The 20,700-nt window shown below is 26.8% G+C and overlaps 3 protein-coding genes across 4 annotated transcripts in view; 2 read left to right on the top strand and 1 right to left on the bottom strand.

Annotated features, from left to right (window-relative positions):
- Positions 1-2,991, top strand: part of LOC108687343 (trimeric intracellular cation channel type B) — a 5,496-nt gene extending 2,505 nt beyond the window's left edge. Inside the window, exons 2-8 of the mRNA XM_018193050.1 lie at positions 1,088-1,244; positions 1,433-1,528; positions 1,673-1,761; positions 1,929-2,016; positions 2,482-2,602; positions 2,690-2,851; positions 2,929-2,991. Coding sequence (XP_018048539.1) covers positions 1,088-1,244; positions 1,433-1,528; positions 1,673-1,761; positions 1,929-2,016; positions 2,482-2,602; positions 2,690-2,845 — 707 coding nt within the window. The 3' untranslated portion in view covers positions 2,846-2,851; positions 2,929-2,991. The remainder of the gene's footprint in view (positions 1-1,087; positions 1,245-1,432; positions 1,529-1,672; positions 1,762-1,928; positions 2,017-2,481; positions 2,603-2,689; positions 2,852-2,928) is intronic.
- An 8,872-nt stretch (positions 2,992-11,863) lies between these two features.
- LOC108687307 (mitogen-activated protein kinase 14B-like) lies at positions 11,864-17,989 on the bottom strand. 2 transcript variants are annotated; one of them, XM_018192998.1, is made up of 10 exons: positions 17,662-17,989; positions 15,062-15,191; positions 14,779-14,837; positions 14,564-14,705; positions 14,325-14,487; positions 14,119-14,190; positions 13,559-13,638; positions 12,342-12,420; positions 12,089-12,262; positions 11,864-12,013 (listed from the first exon to the last, which is right to left on the bottom strand). In XM_018192998.1, exons 1-10 carry the CDS (start codon positions 17,763-17,765, stop codon positions 11,934-11,936), a joined length of 1,083 nt encoding a protein of 360 aa, XP_018048487.1. In that variant the 5' UTR covers positions 17,766-17,989; the 3' UTR covers positions 11,864-11,933. The 2 variants fall into 2 exon arrangements, with proteins under 2 accessions (XP_018048487.1, XP_018048488.1); XM_018192999.1 differs by lacking the exon at positions 13,559-13,638 and adding an exon at positions 12,790-12,869.
- A 2,232-nt stretch (positions 17,990-20,221) lies between these two features.
- LOC108687397 (ATPase ASNA1 homolog) overlaps positions 20,222-20,700 on the top strand; it is a 2,558-nt gene continuing 2,079 nt past the window's right edge. The window contains exon 1 of the mRNA XM_018193142.1: positions 20,222-20,525. Coding sequence (XP_018048631.1) covers positions 20,401-20,525 — 125 coding nt within the window. The 5' untranslated portion in view covers positions 20,222-20,400. The remainder of the gene's footprint in view (positions 20,526-20,700) is intronic.

Raw genomic sequence — 20,700 nt, 5'->3', positions numbered from 1 at the left:
CTCTCTATTCATTTTTATTATACAAAATGATAGTTATTTGGTTTTCACAATTTTCCAATTGACAGCCTGTATATATTTGAGAAAAGATAAATGATAATGAAATATAATATGCAAAAAATAAATGGAAGAAGTAATATGTTATTAAGAGACATACACCAAAATCAAAATTAAGAACAAAAATTAAGAGCTGATTTTACTACTCTCTGGCACAATTATCATATTCTCAAGGCAATGACACAGACAACCCAGCCGGTCTATTTCAGCACTGTGCTCGCACGTATACAGAGCCAGAAGTATTCAAAATAAGGGCTCTTTTGGAAGCAGCTTCTCTAAAATATATTCTTTGCCAGTTTACATTAATAGAAAATTATCTGTTTATTACATTAAATCTTACTCTGGTATTATAAACTGCTTTTCTTAAACTTATAAAGAGTTTGAATTAAATTATTTTATAAAGAAATTTTCTTGCTTTTTCATTCAAAATAAAATTACAGATAACTTAAAATAATAAGAAATAAAAATAGGGGCTAAGTTTTCTCTAGTTTTTTAATATTTGGTTTTAATATTATTTTGAAAGATCTATTATTTTCAAGAAAGATTTTAAATTAACTTTCTAATGCAATGATGAAAAATATTAAAATCAAACAGAAATTCAATTTTTATTAACAGAAATTTAAATTTGATTTCTTTAAGATTAAAATTTCTACAAAATGTCTTCAATTATTTTTATTGTTAGTAGCCCGCACATCTCTGAGTTTGCATATGTGAAATGTTATATTTGTAAGGATTCCCTAATTGACTTATCTCAATCAGTATATATCTTCAACATTCCGCACTGTAATAAAGTCTTATATCTATTATATAAAAAAAATTTATAAGATAAAAAGAATATTTTGCTGAAAAAAATATTTTATAAATGATTCTTTGATGTAAATGTAGATATAGTTTTAAATATTTCTTTCTTTCTTGTAATTTATTATTTAAAATATATATTACTATAAATTATGATAGATGTCAAAAATTTAATTTCATATATAGTTAAATTTTCGGTAAATATGTATAACAATTATGATATATCTATATTTAGGTGCACAAGCATTTTCCCGTAAACATCCTTTATCATGTTGGCTGTCTACAATGTTGTCCGTTTTTGCAAGCAGTATGCTGTGCAATGGATTATTAGGAGAACCAATTCTTGCACCATTGAAAAATACACCACAAGTGGTAGTTGCAACTATTGTGTGGTCAGTAATGTCTGTGTGGCCTGTTATAATGTTTTGCATTTCATAAACTATTATTTTTAAAATATTTTATAGAACTATTGTCAATTTTATAGAACTATTCAAGAAATAAAAAATTGTAATTAGAGAAAAATTAGTGGTCAGTAAAAAATATTTGCATTATTAAAAGAAAATTTTCCTAATTGTTTCAGGTATGTGATATTTTACACACCGTTTGACATTGGATATAAGATTGCCAAATTTTTACCAGTTAAAATAGTATGTGCTGCTATGAAAGAAATTTATAGGCAAGTAAATGTTACTTATCAATTTTCAAGATATTTTTTTATTTCACCATATGCTTATAAGAATTATGTATTTGCACATATAAAAGAGAATATAAAAATGATTTAAAATAAAATGCCAATATAAATTTATGCTATTTTTTACAGGTGTAAAAAGGTGTACGATGGAGTAACTCACGCAGGGAAACTTTATCCAAATGCATATCTTATTATGATATTGATTGGAACATTCAAAGGTTCGTAAAACATGAAATATATATATATATACCAAATAAAATGTATACACATTATTTTCACAACTAAAATACGAACGCACGCTATAAAATAAGCAAATATATAACAGTTAACATTTAACAGTTAATATTTAACAGTTAACATATGTGCAATTATAACATTTATATAGGTAACGGAGCTGAATTTACCAAATTATTTGAGCGTCTTATACGTGGCGTATGGACACCAACTGCGATGGAATTTATGCAGCCCAGTTTGTACGTAAAATTTATAATATTTATATGAACAAATATTTCAATTATGAAGGACTATACAACTTTCACTTTTCGCGACCATTCAGGGATCATTTCATTTCTACATTTTTTTAACGTATTTTTCTTTCTGGAAACCGAAAGTTATATAATTACAGTAATGAGCTATACTCAAAGAAAAATTGGTACATTAAAGAATCCTTATTCATTATTGTTACAAAATCGCTACGAAATAAATGACAGTGATATCATTATGAAATCGATCATGTTTTATTTAAAAATTCATTCAAAATTATTGATCCAGTTCGTCATTATTATAATAATTTTCGGTTTCCATGAAAAAAATACATAAGAAAATGTATAAAAATGAAACAATTCCCAAATAGTCGTGAAAGAAGTTGTACTCTCCTTTATAATATGTGTATATCATGTTTTTAATATAAATATGATAACAAATAATTTTTTTTACAGTCCTACGAAAGCATCTATGGTTGCATCAATAATCTTTGTGTTAGATAAGAAGACTGATCTCATTTCTGCACCTCATGCTCTTGTGTACTTTGGCATTGTCATCTTCTTCGTTTACTTCAAGGTAAAGTCCATATTCTCAATAAAATATCTCCTAAAAATTTATATATTTGACACATGTAAAAATTATATTAACAATATCATTTTTCAGTTATCATCAATTTTGCTTGGCATTCATGATCCATTTGTGCCATTTGAAAATTTGTTTTGTGCTTTATTCTTGGGAGGAATTTGGGATTCATTGGCTAGATTGTTTGGTCGTGGTCAAGCTAAAGATGAGAAAGCGGATGCAAAGAAAACAAATTAAATAACAGTAAACACAATATACATCTTCAAATATTACAAAACGCAAATATTTCGAAATAAATCAAATTTTATTTCCTTTTCCAGAAAACATGATTTCATCAGAAGTGAGCATTGATTTATCAAATAATAAAATTATTTAAAGCTAGTCAAATAAGAGTTATATGTGACTGTTGACAAATTCTGAAATGTTGAAGTACTAAGTACAATAATTTAACATACAGGATGATTCATTTTAATTTACCTCCCAAAACTTTTTTTAATTTTAGAAAAAAAATATTTTAGACTAAAGGAACGATTTTTAGAAAGATTTTTATTACATATTTTTTACATGTTCTATTTCTTCTATGGAAATGTCCAAAAGATATATATATATATTTTTTATATTTTATTCCTGCAGATATTAACATAAAATGTGAAATATTCTGTAAAGTATTAATTTTTTTATAATCATGGTCATCTTGGTTATCATCTTGGTTATCAAAAAATTAATAATTTATGAGATTTAACATTTTACGTCAATATGTGTCGGACTAAATTATATGAAATCTCTCATAAACTATTGGTTTTTTAATATCTTTAACCTTTATACCTTAACACTTTTGTATGTAAAATAATTATAAAAATCATATTATGCAAAAAAATCATACAATTCTATTTAAAAAATTGGAGATAATCTTTATATCTTTTTGATGCCTTCATTTAGAAGAAAAACAATTTGACCAAAATACTCTCTCAAAACCATTCTACCTTTGTCTAAAAAATTTTTTAGAAAATCCAAAATAAAAAGTTTTTAGGGATAGTAAAAGAAATTAAAATAGGTCACCCTGTATATAAATATATATATGTATATGTATACTTTAAGAGAGTGAAACTTATTAGGTTTTCAAAAGTGTGTTATATAAAAATATCACCAGTATTATTTCAGTTAAAATAAAACAATATATACATATATTACACATCATTTTTTTTATTTATGCACTTTCACAAATGAAAAAATTTTGCAATTACGTAAAATTTTAATCTCATTTATCAATTATAAATACGTTATTTGGATTATCTTTAATTTGAATTATTATCAAGAATAATAAGATATGCTGAATTGATATAACGATTATAATTATATTCTTTATATCAATTTTAGATTTTATATAATTTATTAGCTGATTTCAAAATTAGTTGTAATACAATATGCAATTTCTACTATTATGCAAATACAGAATATATTCTGACAATTTGCATCTCAAATAGAATTGTTTTATTTATTCATTATATAAAAATATTTATATAAAGAAATGAATATACTCAGGACAAATAATTAACTGACTATTATTAGATCATTATATTATTAATTTATAAATCCTAATAAAAAAACAAAGTATATAAGACATTAAAATTGTAATAACATTTATGTAAAAACAAGCAATATGAAAAAAATAGCAAATGTCTCTTTTATACTATTTTATTAAATTTAAATACTGATATCATATATCATACATATGTAAAAGTTTACTTTGATTCATATCAATAGATATGTGTTCTTTACAATTAGGAATATCTATATTCTAATTGTAAAAGTATTATACGATTTCATGTAATAAAATGGAATTTGAATTAAAAATTATAATTTATTCGATTACCTGGATAAAAAACTAATTATTGAACTATAAAGTTTATTTGTATGATTTATTTCACGCGTTTGTTAATCATATTACATTCATAAAAGAACTGCTTATACGTACGATCGTGACATTCTGTATAAATCAGTTCTCCTCTGTGTATACTTGTGTGATCTCGTATATAATGGGATTCTGGAAACACGTTGAATCGATGATATTGCACGGTTTGTGATATTTGTTTTCATCCAATCATGATGATATGGCAATGAACTTCTGCATCCTTTGTAATATTTATAAATCCCATTCGAGGGATTTGATATTGTACGTAACAAAGATGTACGGTAATCTATACAATTCACTTCTTTCTCGCGTGCATGAGAAATGCCAGGGTGTAATAATTCATCATAATATTTTCTAACTGAATACTTCTGATACATGTTTTTCGAGTATTTATCGTTCCACAGAACATGGGCATCACGGACGCATGTCTCCTTGTCCAATTTTAGAATATCTCCGCTATTATTAGATTTGATTACACGAATCAAAATAGGCTCACGATTTTGAGTGGCCACACTTATCTTTTTTTCAAAATTGGGATCGGTTACAATGCCTGTATCTTGCAATTGCTTCGGAGTATACTGAGTTTCCGAATCACGAAGCAATATTTGCGGCAATGTATTTAAACCAATATCATGATTTTCTGTACTCGCAGTAATACCTTTATCCTTGACAAATAGTTCATCCATCATTGTTTCTGCATATGTAGTATCATTTTGTGAAAGACTGTAATCTCTAATTTTCGATGTGAAGGGTTCATATAATACTTCTACATCTTTCGAGTTCGCATAAGGAGTTGTAAAATGATCTACGACATCCTCTTTAATATTTTGAGTCTGATGCGAATTCAAAGCAGAATTTTTCCTTGAAGGGCAAGTATTTTTCGATTTGGATTTACAATAAAATTTATTTAATATCTGTCTCTTTGACCAATCTACAAGTGTATATATTTTTAAAATTTCATCTGCACATTCTTTTATTTTACTTAAAACGATAAATCTATTGATCGCATCTTCTTTCGTTACACAATCTTTTTGTACTGAAAAAATCACAAGCTTCATATATATCTTTTTAATATATATACATTAATTATATACATTTATTATTTAAAAATAATTGTTAACAATAGTTATAAAATATTCGAAAATACCGACCATTCTTACTATTCATTACAAAGGCATGTTTTATCAGCTGTAAAAGGATTTCAGTAAACATTGCTATGTTATCTTTCTCCGTTTTTTCCAAACACGATAAACTACTTAAGCTTTCTAATTCAGCAGAGCTAGTGTCAGAATGTATATTTTCGTTTAGAAATTTGCGTGGAATTTGTTCACACACAGTTACCTCGGAAACTGTAAAAAATATAATACACAAAATTTATGTATTTAAAATAAATCTATACATCGTTATAAAAAATAATCACTACTTACAATTAGAATTTACATCTATCTTTGATAAGTGCGACGTAACAGAATAAACATTTGTTTTTTCCTGCATTTTTTCCAAGCATTGAAGTAAAGCTTGTGTCATTGCAAAATTGTGTTTGATAATCTCCATTATGTTGTAAGAAAGAAGAGAGGAGCAGATTTTTTTAGTGCAAACTTCATTTTCAACGAGTTTTTTGTTATCTAATGCAAAATAAACTTTTTCCGCTTCTAAAAGAAAAGAAAATTAATTGACAATGCTGTTTATGACATTTGTAAATTTTTTTTTAATTATGTTAACCAAATCACATTATCCGTTTCTAAATCAACAATTAAATTTTATCAGATATAAAGTTTAATATAAAATAATTAAAAATATATATTATATCAGGTCTGTCCAATTTGAGTTCTGGAGCCAAAACGCAAAACCATCGATACAAAAAAAAATCAATGTGCGTAAAATTTCAGAGACTGTAAAGTGTTGATACACATCTAAGTGACCCTTATCAACTTTATAATTCCTAAAATATTAATCACATTGAATTTTTTTACGTCGATGGCTTTGCCTTTGCTGCGTTTTAGCTCCGGAGTTCAAATTGGACAGGCTTATATTATATTATATATATGTATGTATATGCAAGGAATAGAAAGTTAAATTTAACTATGTTACTATTACAGTTACAAAAAAAAACACCATTACCAAAAAAAGTAAATGGTAACAATTAACTTTATTCTATTCCTTGATATCATAAGATTAAAAATTTTTCTAATTATGATTACCAGTATCTTTCTGACATTTATTAGTTGTGAATTCCTTCAAATCTCTTTGTATCAATGGCAAATAATTTCTATCGGTAGTTATCAATATAAAATTCGGCATAGAATCTTTTACAGTCTTTAATTTTATACCAATCGTATTTCGCATGTCATTTGTTGGACATTTCATAATATATGCATCAATTGGCTTTGCTTCTTGAGTCGAAGAATATATTTGAAAAACTTGACAATTACTTGGACTTATATAAATAGTATTCTGAATCTCCTTATCACATTGTTCCACAGTATTTACTGCTACTTGTTTTGACACTTCCTGAGATATTAAAGGCTTACTTTGGATTTTTCTATAGCATTTCTGTACAATATCTGTCTTTGTTTTCGACACGCAAACTGTATTTTGTATTCCCTTATTGCATTGCTCAATAATGGTCCCTACTTGTTTCGTTCGTCTTTCTGGAAATAATTGTTTGCTTGACAATTGTGTTTTTCTTGTACAGAATTTTAGTTTGGATGCAACAGTTGCTACTGGTGTCGTCTGTTTCATTTGATTTATGTTACTGCAAGTTCTTTGTGGATAGTATATATAATTAGTTTTCGATATGTTTGCAGAATAGTCTGTATAACTTGGTAATCCGTTAGAAAAGGTTAGATATGGAATTATATTCTCGTATTTTTCTTGATACATATTGTCTATTCGATGTGCTTTGTATCCTTCGTAAAGTTTATTAGCTAAATTGGAGTATTCTGGACAAGGAACTGTAATATTTAACGGTTTTATATTTTCGTAAGCCTTTTTAGTTTTTATATTCAATTTGTTAGGATTTGTAGCTTCCCAACCACAGAATGGACACTGCAGCAATTGTGCATTACTCTGTCCTTCACTTTCAAAACTTCCTAGCATATAGTGTTGGAATAAGTGAAATAAATTCATTTTATAACAGCAAATTAAAATAGAAATGATTATTTCTTAATACTTTTTTTACCAGATTTTGTCTTATAATCTTGCATACAAAGAAAATTAGATACATTTTTATATTTGCTGTTGTTGTCATATGGTATAGTAATGCAATCTTTTACAGGAGATATCATTTTTACTCCTATTCTGTTCTATCCATAATAATATAAATAATTCATTAAAATATTAAAATTTTTATTATTGATATCTCAATGCATGATCTACCAATTTATAAATTATTTTGAAAAATTGATGTATACTCCTTTCAAAATAATTTCCTTTATAAATATTCTTCGAATTATATACATATAAATTATATTATATATTTTACCTGCAACTTGCTTTCATCGTCAATTACCTTTGTTAACATTTCAACTATTATAGGAAACCAAGTAAAAGGAGATTCGTATGGTTTACCTGATTGAAACCCTTTGATAACTTTGGTTTGTTCCTGTCCATATCTAAGAAGAACACTTTTTATTCAATACTTTTAAATTCAATCTGATGAGTAAATATCGAATATAAATTTTCGCATCAAAAATAAATAAAAATTTTTATCCTTTATGTTTTATTCTTATATGTTAAATTTTTACTTTTTTCTTATCAATTTAATCTGTTCTAGACAATCAGATATATTCAATTCGGGTATGTTAAGTTCTTTAATTATATTCTTGAATGCATCATTTTTGGCTAAACAATCATAATATTTCACATAATATGGATTCCAAAGACATGGGTGCTTTTGATATGCATTTAAAAAAACAAAGGTAATATTTTCGTTCCATTTTAAAGACATAATTATATTTAATTCATCAATAGTAACACTCAAAATTTATATATTTTACGAATAGAAAACTTACACAATTTTGTGTGACACTCACATGAAGACTGCAATTCTTTATAAAGTCTTAAGTGAATATGTCTATTTATAATATTCGATATAATCAAATATAAAAAGAACCATGATAGAACTATGATGTCTTTTTATATCACAGATATAACGAGAATTTTTTATTGTTTAATATCAATTTACTACTTATACGTATATAATTACTTTATAACTATTTACTTAAATATTTTCTTTACAAAGTATATTTTATTCTATACATTAATAAAAATATTGTCAGCAAAAAAGATCACATTATTTGCATTTGTTAATATTTTTGATGTTTATCATATATGTAGTTAGGTTTAACTAAAGAATTTATTTCCTCTCAATATATAATTACACTTATATATAAATCTAACTTTAAATAATAATTTAACTAAAAATATTGATTGTAATCACACATTGACTTCACTATTTATCTCAAGATACTTGTTCTGTTCTCGTCTACTACTTGTAACAAAATCTATCATAATTCTTGCTTTCTTTAATTTTAGCAAGTAATAAACATTCCTTTAATGTTAGACCACAGTTACAAGTTTCATCTTTACACATTACTTCACAGTCGTTACAATCACAATAGCAGATTGAGTTACTCTGATCCATTAATTTAGATTCTAAAATTTTTAATCGCGCTTTTGTTACCAAATTTTGTATTTCCTTTTCCAATTCCACAGCAGTCTCTAAAAATAAGCTATTTCAGTGATAATTATTCCCTACTATAACAGATTTTACTCACGAATATCAATAGTTCGTAATTGAAACGCTATGCTTTTCCCGAATATATCAAAGTTATCTTCAATTTTTTTTCTGCCATACACTTCTATAGGATTATCTGTATATGTAGAACGATCCTGTTATAAAAGATTTTATATTGTTTCCTCCTTTCCTCTTGAAAAATTAATATTATAAATTACTCGCTGTTACTTAATACATATAAACCTGTTTTCTTTTATTATTGCCTGCGATGTATTTTCGTTCCTTTAACAATATGATAATGTTATTGAAAATATCTGTATTTTATACTTTATTAATATCTTGTATTTGTTTCTAACATGGAGTAAATCCGTTTGCGTTTCTTGTTCTACGGTATCATTACTTGTTTCTGTCGCTACATCAACCGTTTGGATTGGAGTTGGAGAAGAGACGAGAGTATTTTGCAATTTCTGAGCAGAATGAACGGTATCTCTACATTTGAAAAATATTATTTTCATTCCTTTAACAATATGATATAACATTATTGAAAATATCTGTATTTTATACTTTATTAATATCTTGTATTTGTTTCTAATATGGAGCAAATTCGTTTGCGTTTTTTGTTCTACGGTATCATTACTCGTTTCTGTCGCTACATCAACCGTTTGGATTGGAGAAGAGACAAGAGTATCTTGCAATTTCTGAGCAGAATGAACGGTATCTCTGCATTTGAAAAATATTATTGTAATCTTATTTCGTGATATCTTATAAAGTTATATAAAATATATAAATAGTAAATCAATTTAGACCTTAATTTTAAACACAACTCAATTTCTTGAAGTTCACATGTCCCACAGATATTATTTGAGCAAATTTGTTCATCCTCTGATTTCTCAAAAGATAAATGCAAAAATTTATTTTGAATATTGCTATCATTAAATTTTTGATGATTGTTATCTTGCTACAAATATATTTGTGCATTGCGATATTATAAATATAACAGAAAACAACAGACGCATTATAAACATGAACAAATTTATAATAATTTTAATATTTAATAATATTTATATGATTTTATAATATAAAACATAGTATTTTATAGTACACAAATATAATTTAACAAAGAAATCTATATAATCATTTTTCATACTTTTATACTATTGTTGTTGTATACCTTTCTAAAATTATTATGAGATAATGGCATGTATGGGAAGAAAAGCATATGCATTCTTTTAAACCATTTCACTTTTGGCACGTATAATTTTTCGTAAGATATAGCTGCAGCGATTTTTGATAATTCATAACAGTATTCTTTTTTTACATTCACAATCCTGTTAATACAATCACATATTGTTAATTCAGGAATATTAATGGAATTTTTTATCTTCTTATATGCTTCGTAACGTAATGATTTGTTATTGAACTCGGAATCGAATGGATTCCACAAACATTGATATTGTCCATAAAGTGCTATTAATTTCTCGGTATCATCCTCGGTCCATACATTTGGCATATTAAAAAATATTTTATGATAAATCAATTAGGTTATTTAACCTTCTTAATCAATATTATCAGGATGAAAAAATAGATTTAAACTGATTTATATTTAGCTAATATTTTTTTTGTCAGAAAACGTGTGTGATTGGCAAAGAAAATATATCACAAATGTTACAATATGCTTCTTCATTGTACTGATCGATTACAAATACATAAAAATTTAGAAAGAGAAGAAAAAGATGAAGGATGCAATGTATATGTGCATTATAAAATAAATGACAGGTTTAAAATGAAAATGAGGTATTAAATCTCATCAATTTCAAATATATTTTCGTACATATTTCTTTTTTCGTATCACACATTAATAGTATAAATATAAATTGTCCATTTGTTTTGTAAATTTTATATTTTATGTTTACATGACAAAATATCTTTTGCTGTTCATCAAGTGTGCAATTCCTAATCTATAACAATGCCTCATATATTCTATTTTATTGCTACAATTTATGTTTTCTCTATTGCAGTAGGAATTTATTTTCTTAGATTTTAACGAATAAATGGTCGTTTTGTTAAAGTTTGAAAAATGCGGGCGGATTTATAGTTACAAATATCGTTTTTTGATTTAGTAGTAGCATAATTAAAAATAATAAGTACTACAATTAATATATTATATTATTATATGTGTTTAAGTATAAATGTTATATATATGTATATATATTTGATACTATATATTTTGATTGTATCATATGGCAAGGTTCATCATAATTTATATGATAATAATCAAATATTTTATAAAATCAATTAATTACATAATGATCTCTTTCACGGACTAAGAGAACGGATGGTTGATAAAATAACTAAAAAAATGTATACACAACAAAATTGTTGTGTAATAGATTATTGATAATCAACTGATAACTGAGTTACATAATTAAACCGTAGCGGGTTTATAATTTTCTTTTCGACAAAAATATATATTCTATCTTCTAGAAATTAGCTCGACTACTCATTGATATACTACGTTATTTATAAATTATATATACAATATTATTTTCGTATAGAACAATTATACATAATGTATATTTTTCACTCATGATCATCTATTGTTAATCTATATTATTGTATCTTACTGTGCTTAAATCTATATTACACGCGTTATAATTATTTTTAAGAAGTTGTTCTTAAGAAGTCGTTTCAATTGTTGAAGACAATGTAGGTAGCTGCTGTGGGACGAAGTTTACAACCTCATGATACACAAGTTCTATAAGTGACAATAACCATTACCCAAATAATAATAATGCTCTGAATTAAAACAGACATTAGTAAAATGCATTACCTTTCCATTTCTCTACTGGAAGATCCATATCTTCGAAACTCTGATCATATGGTAGAGAAACAGGTTCATCAGTTGGATCCGCATATTGTGCAAGATATGGATGTGCTAAAGCCTGTTCCGCTGTAATCCTTTTTTCTGCATCCAATTCCAACATCAATTCCAGCAAATCAATAGCTAGACAAAAATTCGATATGATTCTACATGCATTATTCGACAAGCTTCGATATAAATTACCAGATAGTTTTTTAATTACCTAATGGATTAGCCCCACGAAACACATCTTTAAAATTTTTTTTTTTTAACGGTGGTAAACTCTGTATATAATTTCTAGCCTGTAACAATAATTCAATTATGAAAAATTATAATGTCATTTATATAAATTAAACTATATCCTGCACATGTACACTATATATTATACTTTCTCTATATTTCATATATCTCTTTATCTTTATATAAATCTTCCAAAAATTTTAAATTAACATTTTTACGATAATAATAGTAAAATTATTGAATTGTATAATCTGAAGCATTATAAATAAACTGTATAAACACAAATATTACATATTAAATACCAAATTGAGATAGTCAAAAGTTAGTTTTAAAAAGTACACATTTGTATTTCTTTTATGTATGCATAATAATTACATTTTAAGTTTTAATACAAAGTTTAATATATATGTAGATTTAAAAAACAAATTTACCTCTTGACTAGTAATTTTGCTTAATGTTTCTTCTGTGGGTGTACCACAGAGTACTAACACTCGTGTTAGGTGATCAATGTCTGCTTATGGTTAAGGTATGTTTGGAAAAGCAGTTATTAAATAATAATTAAATAATAATTAAAAATAATAATTAAAAATTTTATTAACGCTAAATACATAAAACCATTCCCACAACTTGCAAATAATTGTATTTAAAGCAAGCTGCATACTTGTTATAAAGCAGCGTGAATTATAGCTTTAAACAGACATCAAATGTGAAAAATTTAACTTTATACATATTTCATTAATACGCTATATTTGCATATATTAAATTTCATGTACAATTTAAACCTTTTTTTGTTAAGGTATACTATATGTTATAACTTTGTACTTAAAATCTACGTTGCTTGAAAATTTTTCATTTAGTATCTGTTAAGGCATACTTTTATGTGATAACTTTGAACTTGAAATCTACATTACTTGAAATTTTCTTATTTAGTAATTATATGTAAATATATACTATTTTTAATTATTTATAAATATAAATTATCAAAGTACAGATTATTTGTTACTAGAACATTGTATTAAATACTACGTCAATGTTAAATCCAAGAATTTGCCAAGATGTAATATTCATTTTCATTATTTATTTTACAGGTTAACAAGAAAAAGAAAAGATCAAACATAATTCACATTTTATGTAAAATGTACAAACGTGCATATTTCATGCTATAGATAAAGTAATTACGGTAAAATAATTAAAACTTACCGATTCTGACGATATTTTTTTCATAAACTCGTCTCGTGGAGTACCCAAAATTTCCATAATTAAATTCAGTTGATGAATATCTGCTCTTGCTAAGGCTCCACTATATTTTTCTTTAAAAACACTAAATATCCCCTTTGTTAAAAATATCTATTATTTTTTTTAAAAGCAATATGCTCCATATTCTAAATATATCATTAATATTCTTATTTATAAAATTTTTATACTTTACTCATGCTGAATCTGCAGACAACTTTTAGATCTATGATGCAAAATGTAAGCAAATGGCTTTCTAAAAGCATGTTAAGCAGAAAATATGCATTGATATTAGATTTAAGAGTTCAATGCAGCTATGGGATATTAATTACAATAGATCCTTAGCAAAAAGCATATTTAAAGGATATTGCAACTAGATGAGATAAATGGAAATATTTGTCAAGACTGATTAATGAATTTGTGTTAAAAACATACATCTCATATACTTTATAAGAAAAAGGTGAAAATAAAAGTAATACAACTAAATTAAAGTAATACAACAAAAACATCAATAATGACAAGGATACGATCTGTTCCAGGAAATAATGTTCTTCCAGTTAATAGTTCTGCCATAATACATCCAACTGACCAAATGTCAACTAAAATGTACAATAATAGTATTACAGCATTATATGATTTATGTATCATATAAGATAAAGCAGATAAGATATATCGCTATCTTTTTCTCTCTCTCTCTCATTCTCTTTTTTCTCCCTCTAATATAATTACTGACCTGTTTGATTGTAATGCATCCAATTAAGCATAATTTCAGGTGCTCTATACCATCTAGTGGCAACATAGCCGGTCATCTCGTTCTCTGTTGGCCTGGCCAAACCAAAATCCAATATTTTCAACTCACAATCCTCATTAACCGCTATGTTAGATGGCTTCAAGTCCTATTGATCAAATCTATGAGGAAATGCTTTTATACTTTTAACATTTTGTATAAATATATGCGGTGCACGATCGTACCCTATGTATAATTCCTGCAGAATGAATATATTTCAAACCACGGAGAATCTGATAGACAAGAAATTGCACATGATCATCAGAAAGCTTTTGCGTTCTGACAATGTTATTCAGGTCGGCGCCCATTAGATGTGTGACTAGGTATCTGTATAAATAAATAACATAATTAAAATATGAATAAAGTAAGATTAATCTCACATGACAGATGTGATACTTACACATGTTGAAAATCTTCCAAAGACGAAGACGGATGGAATACATCTAACAATCCTATTACCTATAAGAGAACAACGCATATCTTTAAGATTAACTACAAACAGGGATTGATTACAGAATACAATCCACTTAAATCTATAAATGCTTCAAAGCATTTTTTTTAACAATAAAAAAAATTGGTACTAGTTATCTTATCAAAGAATGGTTCAAAGCATTTATATTAAGCATATTATATTATATTAAGTGAACAATAGTCAAAATGCCTTGATAATTGTGTTTACCCACATTTTCATGATTCATATGTTTTAACATACGTAGTTCCCTGTACGTGCGTTTTGCGTGCACAGCTGACTGAAATGGCCTGGCTAACTTTTTGATCGCCACCTTTTGTGCAGTAGTTGTATCCACCGCTGAACTGAAATAAAAATATATATATATTATTTTTTTTTAGTAACACGATTCTGCTTATACTCTTTATTAGCACGATTTGAAGCATTACATAATAAACTGCATTTATTGAAAAACAGAAAAAAAAACAGAAATCTAGTTTAAATCGTGAACAAATGAATTTCACATTATTAGTATTACTTCTCAATAACATCGTATGACAAATATTCTAAGCTTATTTTCATGAAAGTGCGGGAGTTTTATGCACACGTGCATAAAACTCTTGGAATTAACATCCCCGCAATAATTATATTCCAATCGTTCTTTACGACAGAGAGAAATCACGCAATGACGATTTTGCCACTCTAACGCTAAAAACGTCAAGGTTGCGATTGATTCATGATTTCAGTATCATGAAATGTTGTTCCAACAATTTTCCATTTGATCAATTGATCACGATTTCCTAATCAACAGTTAATAAGCTATATAAGGCACAAGAAGCTTTCAAAAAAGTTTAGTTTTTATAATAAATTTTAATAATTTAAAATTACAAAATTTATACCAGAAGCAGATATAAATGACAAAAATATTAAATCAAATTAAAATGTCTTATTGTCAAAACCAAGCATTGCGATGTAAAACAAATTCAAAAGACAAAATCAATAAGAATGAAGAATTTTTTTGCAACTTACGTCCATTTTTCTATCAACGTACATAACTTTAATCTAAATTTTATTTACTCTTTATTTTTTCTAATTCTTAGAATTATGCTCGTTTCTATCAATATAGATTAATTTTAATCTCGGTTCAATTTACTCTTCACTTTTTTCTAGTTCTTAGAACTAGTTGAACTGAGATTAAAATTAAACTACACTGGTAGAAATAAGAAATTATGCTCGTTTCTATCAACTTAACTAGGCTGTTAAGGTTAACTTTAATTTAATAGTGTTTATCTTTTTAATTATTATAATTAGAAAAAGATTAAAGAGTAAATTAAATTGAAATCAGAGTTAATCTGATATTGGGTACCAGATCTTATCGCATTAGCGATTGGAGATTGCGAAAGAAAGTAACTGTTGGTCATCAGCTTCTTTTTGATAAATCAAGAGATACGTAAACATAGACATAATCTCTAATTACTAGTGTAATACAGGTATTAAAATTAGAAAAAGCTGAAAAGTCAATTGTATCAAGATTAAAATTAATCTTTATTAATGAAAATGAATAGACGAGAACTGCAAAGAATTTTTATAATAAAATTGTGATATCTGAATTAGGTATACATTACAAAAATATACATATAATTAAAGAACGTTCTAAATTGCATAACAAAAAACTTACTTTTTAGTCGAAAGGTCACGTTTGAAATAGATATTCTAGATAGTTAAATATTGAGATCCTATGAATTTTGTCCTTAACTTGAGCTGAAATATGTTTGATCATTTTAACTTAGACACACAACGTCTCGAAAACAATGCATTGATAAAAAATGTTTCAAATAAAAGTTTGAAGATGGCTATTAGATAAGCTACTTATAATAAAACTCAGGTTGATTTTTTTCGGGTATAAAATAAGCCCTGAATCTAATATCTAATTAGCTCATAGCTTTCTCTAAATCTTACAATTTCTATTTGAAATATCTTTTTGAAGTATCTAAAAAATGCATTGTTTTCGAAACAATGTCTTTTGTGTCCGAGTTAAATATAGCCAAAACATGTTTCAGCCTAAGACCTGATTGCACCACGTTATTTTGTCTTTAAGCAAGACTTAAAATTCTCTGTCTCGTTTAAGCGTTAAAGCAAAAAAGAGACAGAAACAGAGAGAGTTTTAAGTGCTTAAAATCAAAATAATGTTGGTGCAATCAAGCCTAAGTCAGATACAGAATCCATAGAATTCCTAAGATTTGAATATCTGTTTTAAATGTTATCTTTTGACTAATAATATTACTTTTTTTATATCACTTACAATCTAGAATATTCTCTTGTCAGAGTAATTAAATTGAATATATCAGAACTATACATTGCAACACAAAATAAGTTTAAAGAAAAAGATTGACAAGATCAGAGAATTTTGTGACTTAGGCTCTATTTCATCAATATAGATTAACTTTAATCTCAGTTTAACTTTTACTATTTATCTTTTTGTAATACTAATTCTAATTCTAAGAAAAAGATAAACAGTAAGAGTTGGTGATATACGTATTTAAGACTTCCAAGGGAATCTTGACTAAAGTCCAATTCCACCAATATAAGATTAACTTTAATCTCAGTTTTCTTAGAATTAGAAAAAGATAAACAGTACAAAATCAATAAGAGTTAAGTCGAGATTAAAGTTAATCTTACATTGATGAAATTGGGCTTTAGTCAAGAGTCTCTTGGCAGTCTCTGTCAAATACGTATATCATCAAGGTTTTTCTCGCGCGCGCGCTCGCGCGCGTGTAACATCAGATGATGATTGTATTAACGTTGTTCTCTGCTAATAATGTTGTCAGATCTTACCAAACTTGACCGTAAGCGCCTGAGCCCACGGGAGTGAGCAACTGATACCGTTCCGGTACCTCCCATTCCGTTCTGTTAATCTCGATCTTATGAAATTGCGGCATGCCTTCCAATTGCGCACGTCGCGTTTACTCCAATGAAAATTATGACGATGAACAACAGCGTTCTCTTCGTTTTCACATCCACCTGGATTCGATCTCTATGATGTACGACACCATATTTTCAAGTCGTTGCCGCTACGAATCCATCGCGATACAATATAGACACTGATAGACACTACAGACCGATACAGACTACAAACTATTTACTTAGATCAGAGAGGAAGAGGTGCATCCCGATTCCTAATCGATTCCGCTGCACGATCGCTGATAATCGCACGGTCTAGTTCTCGATACTCGACATTGTTGATTGTTCGATATTTTTTCTGCGTTTGATATATCGAATATCGAGATATCTAATAAAAGGAAAGAACGATTAGAATGTTGATGGAACAGTTTTTAAACTGTTCATAAAATTTAAATATTTTAAATATTCGTAATTTTGTACTTAAATTATTAGCTTGAATATATTTTTAAATGGCCCCAAAATCTTATCTAATTAATGAAATGACTAATAGAAATTCTACGAAGTATAAGTACTGAGTATAAGTCGAAGGAGAAATAACAAAAGTGTAAACGAAACTTCTAGAAAGTGAAAAGATAATGAAACGTAAACATAATTCAGATAATGAAACGTAAAAAATTACTTTTTTTTCTCAGATACACATATAATAAATGTATACGTATAATACGTATAATACGTATATCTGAAAAATTTTGAAAAAATTGATTGTTTAGTACGAATTATAATAATTTAAGGGCTATAGTCCTTAAATTGAATTTAACCCTTAGTACACACGTTAGTTATTTTGCGTACTTTTAATATACACGGTCGGTCATTCGTATCTTAGCTTAATTTTCATTACTTTTACAAGTATACCTTTTTATTAAACATTAAACAATTTAAAAACTTATTAAACGAAAAACTTATTAAAGAAATTATTAAACAATTTATATATATATTTTGAGATTATATATATATATTTTTAGAAAGTATTTGTGCAGTTATATATTCAACAAATTGTAGATAAAGTGTTGTAACTAATACAATTAACGAAATCAGAAAAATGCACTGTTTCGTATAAAAATGTAAAACCCTGAAACAAAAATGTTTAAAAGAAAAATATTTAAAGGTTCAGTATCTTAAAATTGACATTCTAAACTACAAGAAAAAAAAAAAATTCAAGTGTCGACTCCAAAAAGTTTAGTTATTGAGTAACCTAAAAATGATGTTTTTTTAATATATCATGAATGACTATAAATTGAAGATATATTGCATTTACATTTTAAAATTTACATTTAAAACAATGGATTTTATTATTGCTATTATGTTAAAAAAATTTATAATTTATTAGGAAAATGTTCTTTATAACATTAGACAACATAATATATAATATTAACAACATTTAGAACAAAGATACCAAAAATCGCGTTTATTAAGGGCTAATATGTTTTAATTTCTTTTTTAATAATTCGCGAAATATTCTTGCAATACAACCGAGAATTAGTTGAAGTTTTAAAGAAAAAAAAATTTTTTTACAGAAAATGTATACTCTGTATACACCTTGGGTCATTTGTGACTCAGAGGTAAACTTTGGAGTTATGTCAGTTAAAGCATATGAATCGAGACCGGTAACACACAACACAAAAAAATATTTTCTAGATGCCAAACTTTTTTTAGCAATAGAAAAAAGACCGGTATTTTATTAGGAGCTCTTAGTATTTCAAAAAAAAGAAATGAGCAGGACACGAATGACTCAGACGCGTGTACTAAGGAATTAAAAAAAATTTTTAACATGTTTCCAATAAAATCAGATCTGAAAGGATTAATTATCATCTTGGGCATTTTTACAAATGTTTATTTATTTTTATTTCAGTTTAATTTATTAAAGTTAATCTACAATAGTGAAAGTTCAAAGCGTTCAAAGTAATACAGCAGCACTTGAAATTATATATGCACTTTTTTAGCGCTTTGTTAAGCGTTGTGTGCTATTTGAGAGTAAATATTGGCGACTTTTTAATCACACTTCAATTAATTTAATCTATAGTGATTATAAATCAACCAGCGAAATTATGCATAACAAAATTTTTAATTATAATATATAATATTATTCGTTATTCCTATAATCTAATTTTTTTTCATATGTTAAGCAACAAATAGTTAACAAATTAATAGTTATATAATGTTATAATAATAATATATATGATTAATAACATATTTGTTAATTAATATTAATAATAATAATAAATTATATTAATTTAAATCGGAGTAGAAGTCATAAATACAATTTCGAAAAGCTGCATTTTTTTGCTACATTTTTTTAATTGGAACTTATATCCGCTCACATATTAATTTAAAAGGAAAGAGAAAGAGAGAGAGAGAGAGAAACAGAGAAAAAAGAAAGAGAAAACAAGAAATATACGAAGTGCAGAAGGTGTAACTGTGACGAACACATCTTGGCAATTCAACGCGGCACGTTGTGCGCGAGCTTTATTAGTAGCTTTATTATTAGTATAGGATTGTGCTTTTCACTTTCATATTTTCCTTGTGTATATATACGCTACGCGACCATACGTGACGATTATTAAGAATTATGTACTAAATTTTTCCCAGTGTGTTACGCATTATCATCATTAACACATGAGTACTGCCGAGAAGGAGGCAATGGAAGAGTACGAACCCTCCATCAGGAACGTGATCGAGCAACATTCTTTACGATGGATATTCGTGGGTGGCAAAGGCGGAGTCGGAAAGACAACTTGCAGGTATACATAACCTGGAAATGTCGTCATGTTAGTCAATCTCGATGATCAATAAAAAATCCCGTTTAATGAATATGTTCTCATCAGATTAGCATATCAGCTGCAGCCTCGCCTTCTGTGTGCAATTGCGTCCATTAATTTTACTTTATTTTCTGTCGTGTCATTGCACTTAATAAAG

Source organism: Atta colombica, unplaced genomic scaffold (assembly GCF_001594045.1).
Source record: "Atta colombica isolate Treedump-2 unplaced genomic scaffold, Acol1.0 scaffold205, whole genome shotgun sequence".
NCBI lineage: Eukaryota > Metazoa > Arthropoda > Insecta > Hymenoptera > Formicidae > Atta > Atta colombica.
This window is presented reverse-complemented; position numbering and strand designations above follow the sequence as displayed.

Bases quoted from the DNA above. Each gene is read 5' to 3' on its own strand.
- LOC108687307 (XM_018192998.1), bottom strand. From the start codon at position 17,765: ATGCCGCAATTTCATAAGATCGAGATTAACAGAACGGAATGGGAGGTA. The intron at 14,488-14,563 runs GTACGATCGTGC...TTTGATCAATAG, and splicing joins CTGCAGGAATTATACATAGG to GACTTGAAGCCATCTAACAT. The intron at 12,421-13,558 runs GTAAGTTTTAAT...TTATTGTTACAG, and splicing joins AAAAAATATCGTCAGAATCG to GCTAGAAATTATATACAGAG.